This window comes from Polyergus mexicanus, unplaced genomic scaffold (assembly GCF_030449975.1).
Source record: "Polyergus mexicanus isolate NDT 795.1 unplaced genomic scaffold, iyPolMexi1.0 SCAF_2, whole genome shotgun sequence".
Taxonomy (NCBI): domain Eukaryota; kingdom Metazoa; phylum Arthropoda; class Insecta; order Hymenoptera; family Formicidae; genus Polyergus; species Polyergus mexicanus.
In genome coordinates this window covers 5,775,010-5,787,315 of record NW_027223322.1, presented here as the reverse complement: position 1 = coordinate 5,787,315, position 12,306 = coordinate 5,775,010, and the positions used below count along the sequence as shown (strand labels likewise).

Here is a 12,306-nt window from a genome sequence, read left to right as displayed (position 1 = left end):
GCCAGCCCCCCCCCCATAGTGAAAAAAATATATATAAAGCTCGAATCAAAAAATAAAATACACTAGAATTTGTTGCTATTTTGTTGCTCTAAAATAACATAAAAATATTTTTAAAAAAGTATATAATTTAATTAATACCACTATATACTCAGTCTCGCCGCGCCGTACCATTCACTTGCGCGAAGTAAATAAAAGTAAATAAAAAAATGTATCGCTCGCATGTATTTGGTACTGAAATAATCTGTGGACAATATACTGTCGAAATATATGAGAAACTGAATTTGTTGCTCGTCTTAAAGTATTAAAAATCGATACTTAGTCGCCGCGGACCCTATACGACGCGCTATTATATTATATAAACTAACTAAAAGAATTTGTTGCTCGCATGTTTTTGGTATTAAAATAATCTGTGGACGATGTACTATCGAAATATATAAGAAACTGAATTTGTTGCTCGTCTTAAAGTATTAAAAATCGATACTTTGTCGCCGCGGACCCTATACGACGCGCTATTATATTATATAAACTAACTAAAAGAATTTGTTGCTCGCATGTTTTTGGTATTAAAATAATCTGTGGACGATGTACTATCGAAATATATAAGAAAAAAATGAATTTGTTGCTCGTCTTAAAGTATTAAAAATCGATACTTTGTCGCCGCGGACCCTATACGACGCGCTCTTATATTATATAAATTAACTAAAAGAATTTGTTGCTCGCATGTTTTTGGTATTAAAATAATCTGTGGACAATATACTATCGAAATATATAAGAAACTGAATTTGTTGCTCCTCTTGCTTTTTTAAGAATGACGCGTTAAAGATATATGTTAAGATTACAGAGTGATCAGAGTTAAATAAAATGTAATCGTATTAATGATGATTTCGAATGCTAATAAAATAGTAAAATTAATGCGCTCAACGATTATAATTATGAAATCATTAATAATCATCAATGATGAATAATAGAAATAATCAAGGCAAAGATAATATGGTCAGTTTTAATTCTAAATATTTATATGATTATCAGATTATAAATAATTAATCAAAAAACAACTCGATTTTTCAATATCATCGTTTCCATAAATTAAAAAATAAATTGACATGCATATTGTTAATTTCGTTAATGCACATGTTTGATAATTTTCATTCTCTAAAAATGACGCGTTAAGGATGTTAAGATTACAGAGTGATCAGAGTTAAATAAAATGTAATCGTATTAATGATGATTTCGAATGCTAATAAAATAGTAAAATTAATGCGCTCAACGATTATAATTATGAAATCATCAGTAATCATCAATGACGAATAATAGAAATAATCAAGGCAAAGATAATATGGTCAGTTATAATTCTAAATATTTATACATGAGCTATAAATCATTAATAAACCCCCCCCCCCGATTTTTCAATACTATTGTTTCCATAAACTAAAAATTATATTGACAATTTTAAATGTTTAATAATAAATTCTACTGACCGACCGATGCACCGCCCTTGCATGTCTCACTTCTTTCCGCATCTGGTCATCGCGAGATCCTTTCCGTTTCCGGTTGCTCCCTTCGCTTCAAATTGAGACGAGACAGTCTATCAATTTGTCCACTCATGCATAATCACTATTCTCATAATCACTATTTCACTCGTAGTCCAAAATCCGCCATATGCAATGACGCGGTAAAATTATTTCCATGCCGATTATAAACATGAAAGAACATATAATCGCGTATTAATAAATGGACGGAGACGATTTTCCGTGATTCTAATCGACATTCTCGATACTCACGACATCCACTTTATACACGGGATAAACTTGTGATGGATAAAAAAAGGCGAGAAATACGGAAAGAATATTTCAATCTCGCACGCTAATGCAATACGACGGTTACTGTAACGGTTACGGAAAATTTAGGCAGGTTGAGTAGTAGTAGATGGGGAGGGGGGAACGCGTCGTCGAATATCCGTTCCAGGAAAAGGAGCGAGCGCGTCTCTTCCAAGAAATAAACCGTACGCGAAGAATCCTGCGCGAGATAAATCAAACTAGCTCGAGCGACGCTCTTTTGCGATCTCGATTTATGAAATTGTGAATATAACTCTGAAAAAAGGATTACATTTGAAAACAATATTAAAGAATATTAAAGCAGAAACGTGTGGAACGCGACGCGCTTATATTTTCAACGCAATATTATTATATACGACAGCGAGTAAATTATTTCAGCGCCTAAAAATATGTTAAATAATGTATTCATCGATCGTTGTATCGTATTATAAAGTCGATATATCAAAACTACAAATTACTCTCGATTCGGATATTTCGAATATTCGTTCGGATGCGAAATTCATTTTCGATAGATAAAAGATGCGTGGGAAAAATCTTGTCGTTTGCGAGTATATATATATCGAAAGATGCCTTAATCACGATTACACGGGTTAATATATTACACTCGGATAATCGCCTGTTATTCGATACAAGACCCCCCCGACACTCGTTCGTACGCGGATCTCACTTTCGACGGATAAAAAGACGCGAGAAACACGGAGCGCGACCGTAATTCGTCTTGAGACTCGCGCTTGTGTGAAGAGACTGACACGATTACGGAAAATTTAGGCTGGACGGGTAGGCGAGGAGAGGGGAGGACCGCGTCGCCGAACGTCTCGGTACAGAAGCGTTCGAAAAAGTTGGATGAAAACATTCAGATATAAACAAAGAAGCGCGGCTCGAGAGAAAGAGAGAGAGAGAGAGCTTATATTACAAAATCTCGATCAATTTTCATGGCGAAACGATAATACAACGAGAATAATCGTTGAATAGAATGTGTAAGATTCAAGGAGGAATATATCTGAAAAGCAGCTCACACACCACATATGAACATTCCTAATAAAATATTCTTATTTAAGAGAAAAAAAAAATGTGTTCGGTTAGTCGACAGTTAGTCGACTAATTTTACACGTCAGGTTTAATAATATTCATGGTTGTAAAATTGACCAATCACGGTCATTCGATTCTTGATTGGTGATTGGTTAGTTTTAAAACTATGGATGTTACTGAAATCCAATTAAGGGTGACATGTCAACGTTAATCGATGTCTCTGAAATGCCGCGAGAAACCACGAGTACCAACAGCTAAATGAGAAATTTTACAATTGGTGAAGCTTCGCGTCGCGTTTTTCACACGTTTCGTATTTCAATATACTTTAATATTCTTTTAAAATATATGATTCTTCTTCAATGATATGTATAATTTCGCCAGAAAATAATCGCGAGATTGCAAAAGTATCGCTCGAGCTTCGTTATCTTATCCTTGTTCGTATCGCGAAGGTTTTTTGCACGATTTTTTTCTCGCAAAAAACTCGCTCGCTCCTGTTCTTGGAAGAGATATTCGACGACATTCCCCTCCCCTCCCCCCACCTATCCGTCCAGCCTATATTTTCCGTAACGCTCTTCACACAAGCGCGATTATCGAGACGTATTATTTGTTGCTATTTTGTTGCTCTAAAATAACATAAAAATATTTTAAAAAAAGTATATTATTTAATTAATACCACTATATACTCAGTCTCGCCGCGCCGTACCATTCACTTGCGCGAAGTAAAAGTAAATAAAAAAATGTATCGCTCGCATGTATTTGGTACTAAAATAATCTGTGGACGATGTACTATCGAAATATATAAGAAACTGAATTTGTTGCTCGTCTTAAAGTATTAAAAATCGATACTTTGTCGCCGCGAACCCTATACGACGCGCTCTTATATTATATAAATTAACTAAAAGAATTTGTTGCTCTCATGTTTTTGGTACTAAAATAATCTGTGGACGATATACTATCGAAATATATAAGAAACTGAATTTGTTGCTCGTCTTAAAGTATTAAAAATCGATACTTTGTCGCCGCGGACCCTATACGACGCGCTCTTATATTATATAAATTAACTAAAAGAATTTGTTGCTCGCATGTTTTGGGTACTAAAATAAACTGTGGACGATGTACTATCGAAATATATAAGAATCTATAAAAAAGAAGGAACGCGAGATAGTCGTGCGCGACGCGGATCCGATGTCAAAACAAAACGTGCCTTTATCTACTTTCAGACGATACAAAGCGCTGCCGAACATTTCGGCACGATGACATGAAAAGGCTTCTCTTTTCAAGAAACATATATACTACATATTGACGTAAGACACTGCTATGTCTTTTTATATATATACATATATGCAAAACTGTTTGAAATTAACAAAAATGAAATTTCGAGATATAGAACGATAAAAGATAATCATATGTATTCTGTAAAGAGCAACAAATTCAAACTTTTATATATCTCGATAGTATATTGTCCACAGATTATTTTAATACCAAAAACATGCGAGCAACAAATTCTTTTAGTTAATTTATATAATATAAGAGCGCGTCGTATAGGGTCCGCGGCGACAAAGTATCGATTTTTAATACTTTAAGACGAGCAACAAATTCATTTTTTTCTTATATATTTCGATAGTACATCGTCCACAGATTATTTTAATATCAAAAACATGCGAGCAACAAATTCTTTTAGTTAATTTATATAATATAAGAGCGCGTCGTATAGGGTCCGCGGCGACAAAGTATCGATTTTTAATACTTTAAGACGAGCAACAAATTCAGTTTCTCATATATTTCGACAGTATATTGTCCACAGATTATTTTAGTATCAAATACATGCGAGCGATACATTTTTTTATTTACTTTTATTTACTTCGCGCAAGTGAATGGTACGGCGCGGCGAGACTGAGTATATAATGGTATTAATTAAATTATATACTTTTTTAAAAATATTTTTATGTTATTTTAGAGCAACAAAATAGCAACAAATTCTAGTGTATTTTATTTTTTGATTCGAGCTTTATATATATTTTTTTCACTATGAGGGGGGGGGCTGGCTTAATGTCAAGCTAGCACCCCCCACTTTGAATGTAAATTCCTGCTAAACGGTTTGAGCAACAAAATTCGGATTACGGCAACTAATTAGCACATAATTAGCACTAAATTATTTGATGTATTTGATTTAATTTGGCGTTGGTGGGGGGGCTAACTTAATATGGGTAAGTTTCTGCTTCTTTCGTTGTTTTGAGCTTATTTTCTTTTGAACGGAAATATTAGAATTAAATGAAATTAGTGTAATTTAGTTTGTTATTTAATTACCCATCAGATTTATTTCGTTACTGTTTTCAAATGAATGAAGGATCTTGAAATTATTTTTAAAAATCATCAAAAAATGATCATGATTCATCCAAGCGTTTCCAAATCTATGTTTATATGGGAGCTTTTTTTGTTCCAAATTCAATTTTCTGTAAGACTGAAGTTTGACATTTCGCATCCGGGCTTTCAATCAATTCCATCGTCGACGTGTAATACGATCTACCGAATATCGATCCCATATCTTCGGCCGCAGAATTACGGCGACATTTAATTGTACGACGCGTCTTGTCTCGCTGTGGTCTTAATGAGAGCGAATTCAATCGAGTAGAAAGATCATTGGGGCCCGTCGATCGTTCGGGTGTCGCGTCGCGGTAAAAGTCGTCTCTCTATATTTAGTCACATACGGCTACGTATAATTCCTACCTACGTGTCGCCGGTACGTCCCGCTTGCTGTTTTACGAGCCTGTGCCACGTTTTCATTACGTTTACACGCGTCGCAAAATTGTCGTGCATCGCAAATCGCGCGCGCACGCGCTGGAAACATCGATCGACAGACGCCGACGAGTTTGTCGATCCTCAAACGGTTACAACGGTTCCATGGAAGAAAGAGAAAGAAATTCCAGAAAAAGAGAATAATAATTCCTTGTATTTTCTTCTTATGTTATTCATTTTTTATTTATTCTTTTTATGTATTCGATACGATTTCGACTTTAGAAAGATATTATCGCGTTGCAATTTTAAACGATTTCAGATCATCAAAAGTTAGCTATGTGACGTGCTAGAAAAATTGTTCAATATTTAAAGGCATTGTTGGAACATTTAATTGAAAGAAATTCGTTGTGAAGATTAAGATTAATAAGTGTTTCGAGATATTAACAAGATTGTAATTAATTGTCCATTCTATGCCCGGCATATTGATATACAGGATGTAACAGTGCGCCCGTATCAGCAATTTTTTTCAGGAAACGACGCATTTTCGTGAAAAATGTTTCATGCAAAAGTTGTAGAGCTCTAAATGGCGCATTGTATAATAATATTAGTATGACCTTGAATAGCACCGTCAAGGTCATATAAAAATCACTTTAAATTTTTTTGATGGAACCCCCTATTTTTCATTACATATTCTTGTAACTTACCTCGAGAGCTTTCCGAAACGCTATAATAAAGTATTTTTTCATTGAGTACTTTTTGAGTTATTTTATATTTTAATCTAACATATTTTGATATAAAAAATTAAATATCTCGCAAAAGTATTCAGTTTTCGATAATCTTACCGTAATACTTTTATGTACAGAATAATGAGACAAATCAATTAGTGCAAAAATAATAATAATAATAATAATAATAATTGTTTAAAAAAAATACATTGTAAACAATTTTCTTAAAAACAATTATTATTTTATACTAATTGATTTGTCTCATTATTCTGTATATAAAAATATTACCGTAACATTATCGAAAACTAAATATTTTACGAGATATTTAATTTTTTTATATCAAAATATGTCACATTAAAATATAAAATAACTCAAAAAGTACATAATAAAAAAATACTTTATTATAGCGTTTTGGAAAACTCTCGAGGTAAGCTACAAGAATATGTAATGAAAAATAGGGGAATTCCATTAAAAAAATTCAATGTGATTTTTACATGACCTTGACGGTGCTATTCAAGGTCATACTAATATTGTTATATAATGCACCACTTAGAGCTCTACAACTTTTGCTTATGAAACATTTTTCACGAAAATACGTTGTTTCCTCAAAAAAAAACTGCTGATACGGGCGCTCTGTAACACCCTATATATCATATTATGTTTGTCGATTTTAATATCGGATTCTCTTAATCAATAACCCGTTTTAAAAACCCCATATAAATACGAATCTTGAATATTCACAAAAGCCCACTTTTTTTTATTATTATTATTATTATTATTATTATTATTATTATTATTATTTCGATATCTGCAATGTGTCATCAAATCGATTCAGCAATCTTCGATAATTTATAATTTTCTTGAAATAGATTAAATACTTAATTATAAAATTCTGTTACTCTTAATCTTAATATTAAATTCCAATAAAAGGAAATTGTTCGAACACGTCACACGCTATAAAAAACTTTAAAATAGTTTATTTTTATCTGAAATTTCCTAAAATTATAACAGAATTATAAATTGATACACGATGTATATAATATTATATAAAATATAATATTTTCAGGGATTATATTTAGCATCGGAAAAACTATGGGGAGTAATTATTCTCTTGGATTTGACAGAAAAAAAAACCGTTCTTTTTTTTAACTTTCTTATTTAACAATTTAGCCAAATAATAATAAAATATCTAGAAGATTTTTATCTCCTATACACACAGTCGCGGCCACAAAGTTATCAACCACCAAAATGCCATCTTAAATATTGATTAATCTACGTATATAATTTGCTATCACGGGGAATATATAACAGTTATCTGGCGATCGCGTATGAAATGAACGACAGGCGTCGACTTTACGTGTAACATCCACGTGGCAAGATCGAATCTTGTTCTATTGTCATTTCGAAGTCACGTCTATGACCTGCCGTTTTATACCCACACGATCTGCACTATCTAATCTCCACATCTTCGCGATACAATTATAGGGGTTGCGACTTATAACAGTGAATTCTACCAATAATAAATCATATCGCATCCTGTTATCTTACAATTGGAAACGTAATTTTTAGTTATTGTTATTATTCACATGGAAAGTTCATCGATCGATCATATTTGCGGCGCGAAAATAATCGTCAGAGCGAAAATTACAGGAGGATTATCTTTTTTATGTTTTCTTGCATTTTAAAGCGGCGGATAATTCTAAATTAAATAAATTATTTAATTAAATAAATTATTGAGATAAATTAAAATTGAATTAATAAATTAAACATAAATATTGTAAACAATTTAAAGCTTCAACTTATTACATTTTTAATTAACCAAGAAGTCCGAGCAATGTGTCAAGAAATTAAAATCGAATTAATAATTAATTATTATACATTTTTATTTGTGTCCGAATGATCCGAATGATATATGGAAATGATGTCGTAACTAACGGTAGTCGGTTAGATGCTGTGAATTGAAGTTATGCATAAATACTCAACAACTTGTTACACTTCTCGTCACGCATGCGTACTATCGAAAGTGACGATATGTCTATCGCAGTAAATACATATCTTATTAACGATTCATTGTTCTATTCTTTCGGATGGTAATTTTTATAATCACTTGAACAACTTTACGTTTAGAAAAAGAAATTATAATCGAGACATTTTTGTCTAAAAATTATAAAATATTATATAAATCAAGTTCTGTATAATATATACTGGGTGGCCCATTTTAATACATCCAGTCGAATATCTCAAAAACCAAGCTTGGAAGAGAAAAATGTTTCGGACAAAAGTTGTTTGGTTTCGAGGGGGCCATAAGATGGTGACAACGATTTGACCTTGGAAAATCATTTGAAGATCGTGTGAAGGTCAACTTTAAAATCTTAAATAGAAATCCCCATTTTTTATTTAGTATTCTTGTAGCTGACATCGAGAGCTTTCCAAAACACTATAATAAAGTATTTTTTTATTAAGTACTTTTTGAGTTATTTTATATTTTAATCTGACGTATTTTGATATAAAAAATAAAATATTTCGTAAAATATTCAGTTTTCGATAATTTTACCGTAATACTTCTATGTACAGAATAATAAGACAAATTAATTAGTGCCAAAAAAAAAACAAATAATTGTTTAAAAAAATACATTGTAAATAATTTTCTTAAAAACAATTTTTTTTTTTTTTATACTAATTGATTCGTCTCATTATTCTGTACATAGAAGTATTACGGTAAGATTATGAAAAACTAAATATTTTACGAGATATTTAATTTTTTATATCAAAATATGTCAGATTAAAATATAAAATAACTCAAAAAGTACTTAATAAAAAACTACTTTATTATAGTGTTTTGGAAAGCTCTCGATGTCAGCTACAAGAATACTAAATAAAAAATGGGGGTTTCCATTTAAGATTTTAAAGTTGACCTTCACGTGACCTTCAAATGACTCTTTAAGGTCAAACCAATGGTACCATCTTATGGCACCCTCGAAACCAAACAACTTTTGTCCGAAACATTTTTCTCTTCCGGGCTTGGTTTTTGAGATATTCGACTGGATGGATTAAAATGGGCCACCCAGTATATATCATAAAGCTATTGTACATTAAATTAAATAAATATCAAAGGCTCGAACATTTCTCTTCGTTGTTGTGAGAAAAGTTTCACCTATAGACATAGACGGTGACTTTGAAACATCGCTTCGACAATGCGATATTGATTAAATTCCATTCCCCGAAAGGTGTTACGTCCATTCTCGTATTGAAGTTGGAAGCGCGTTCCGATGGACATGAAGGTCGCGTATGAATATCGCTTTTCTCTATTTCCTTGTCTTACGTCTTACATATGACTTTATAGAGTGAAAATTAAATATTAAAGAACGAACTGACGCTCTCTCAAACTATCGCAACTCGCTGGTTCTTTTCACGCCCGACACAAAATATTCCTTTTTAAAATGACACGAGCATTCCCGCGATATAGCATCGTTTAGGATAATCGAGACGCTGAAAAAAAAAGAGTCGTTGAAAAAGTGCTGCTTCAATCCTTTAAAAAGATTAGTTTTTCTAAAAATGCAACGAGTAGTTTATTTGAGAAACACTGACAATGAGACCGCGCTGTCACACGCACGCACGCACGCACACAGTTACAAAATACGACTGTTGCATTTGTCGCGTAGACACGGTTACTCAAATAATTATTAAGATTGATCCTACCTTTAAAGAGTCCGACTGAGTGGCTCGCTGTCAGAGAATCTCATCTTCCAATCGGAAATCGAACATCGACACACCTATATTCAGCGAGTCCTCTCGCCGAGACGCTATCACTTTACCACCGCGTTACCGCTTTCCCGATAAGCGGACTCTATTCTAGCCGATAACGCGCCGCGGTGACGTAACGACGACGACGACGGAGACACTCACCTTCCATCGCCGTGCGGTAGGTCGACCCACTTTTCCCATGAACGCGAACGGGCAAGTCTTACTTTCCCTCTTTCTTCCTCGCCTTATCGATCCCACCACTCCCCCTCACTCTCTCTCTCTTTCTCTCTTTCTCTCCCTCGAATGTCCCTCCTTTTTGGATGATGAATCGAAGACTCGTTCGTTGGAGTTTGAAGCGCGAGGAGATTAACCGTACACTCGCGATTCACTCTCGTCGAGTCACCGCTCCTACGCCTTTCGAGAACGAGTCCTCGTCGTCCGTCGTGACGACGCTCTCTGCCCGCCGTCCGTCACGTGACTCACTAGCCTGACCTTTACGCACGGAGTCACGGTTGTCGCGCAGCTGACGCGACGGGGGCCCCGCCGGCACAATGGAACGAGCGCGACGAGAAATCCGGAACGCACGCGAGGACGCGAGTGTCGGCGGGGCCCCAGCAACGCGAGTTTCCGCGACGCACATAGCACATATTCCACTCTCGGAAGTGCAAGGAGCGCGAAGGGACGAAGAGGGCGCACGCGAGCGCGCGGCGGTTAATTCGCGCTAACTTCTCTCCACTCGACGCGAGCTCGCGCGCCGTTACGTCACGTGCGCCAATTCGCGCGGGTGTTGCGTCATCGGACGCGCGCACGTGTTCGCGTATGTTCGACATGGGAACCTCGCCTGCGAGAAACTCGCACTGTCAGATGAAATGCGAGTGAGGCATCGATGTTTAATTACAGACGATGGAAATATTAAATCGAGAAGACATCGTGTCGCATTTCATTTTTTTTCACATTTTGCACAAATTCGCACCGCGTAAATATTTTTTTAATTTTCTTACATTAAAATATATATTTTTTGAAGAAATAGAGAAGAGAAGAGGAGAAAAGGGGAGTAATAAGCACAGCGATTGCAGCAGCTAAAAGGAGCAGATTGGAGAAATCTTTTGACACATTGCGATCAGCTGTAAATGTTAAGGAGCAATATCACCTGTATGATAGCAATTCTTTTATCGCGCTTTCTCGATAGATTCGCATTTTCCGCAAAGGTAAATTCTGCTTTCTCTCAAAATTTGCTCTCTCTTTTTCTCTGCCTATGTAAACTGAACTATCCATTGATACAAATAAAGTAATTAAGGGGGGAGCACTGATAAGATAAATAAAATATATCTAAGATAGAGAGAGTAGATGTAGCAACGCAGTTTTGGGAGAGAAATAAATATATTGTTTATAGAAAAAATAGGTTTCTTTTTGGAGATAATTGGTTTTATATTTTCTAAATGAGAAAGAGAGAAAGAGAGAGAGAGAGTGCATTTTTCTCTAATGATGTAGAAATATCAAAGAAATCCTGGATTTTTTTAAAAATAAATTTCTACTACAATATTATTATTTTTAACGAAATTTTTTACGAACTAAGTGTTTCGCAGTCGCATCGTTAAATCGAACATTCAATGTACTATCGATGACCATCTCGTTAATTTAAAGTCCATACGAATTATGTACAGTTGATGACAATTGTATTCTGTAGTTTTAAAGTTATCAGAGCTTTATTCGTTTACGCAAATGCAAATTTTTAAGACATCTCTGAGAATGACGTGAAAAGTTAGAATTTATCCGAGTGCAAGTAAAGCTGACTTATATAGATACGCGAGAGAGCACGCTACAAAAGATTCAGTATCTTGTCACTACGTATACACATTCACATTTACGCACAAGATACTCGATCTTTTGTAGCAACATTGATAATTAAAAGATAAATGTGTCTTACGTTTTTGATCTCTCGAGGTGATGATAGTATCGTTGGATCAAACGATACTAAACGACTTGTCAACAATAGGTTGACATATGACGACCACAGTCTCCAATAGTCGGCGAGGAAAAGCATAAACGAGACGTTCTGAAAAAGGAACGATTTATGAAAATTGAGTTATCTCGTGAGAAGTATATTAATCTCAATCGTGTAATAATGACAAATTTTATAAACAGCTTTACATTGTTAAAGAAGAGCAATCGCGAAAAAGATAGTCTCATAAAGTTCGCAGGGATTTTAATAAAGATATAAAATATGGTTGATTTAA

At 34.3% G+C, this 12,306-nt stretch overlaps 1 protein-coding gene across 6 annotated transcripts in view; it reads right to left on the bottom strand.

Moving 5' to 3' along the window:
- LOC138944723 (ras-related protein Rab-37) overlaps nt 1–10,655 on the bottom strand; it is a 93,557-nt gene extending 82,902 nt beyond the window's left edge. For 2 of the 6 annotated variants that reach the window (XM_070315631.1, XM_070315635.1), the window contains exon 1: nt 10,025–10,653. Coding sequence is in view for 1 of the 6 variants with exons in the window: in XM_070315634.1 (XP_070171735.1) it covers nt 10,232–10,270 (39 nt within the window). In the remaining 5 variants the exon portion in view is untranslated. Of the gene's footprint in view, nt 1–1,478; nt 1,739–10,024 lie in introns of those variants that run through there. The other 4 variants (XM_070315634.1, XM_070315632.1, XM_070315638.1 and 1 more) reach the window with 4 other exon arrangements.
- Nucleotides 10,656–12,306: the final 1,651 nt, after the last annotated feature.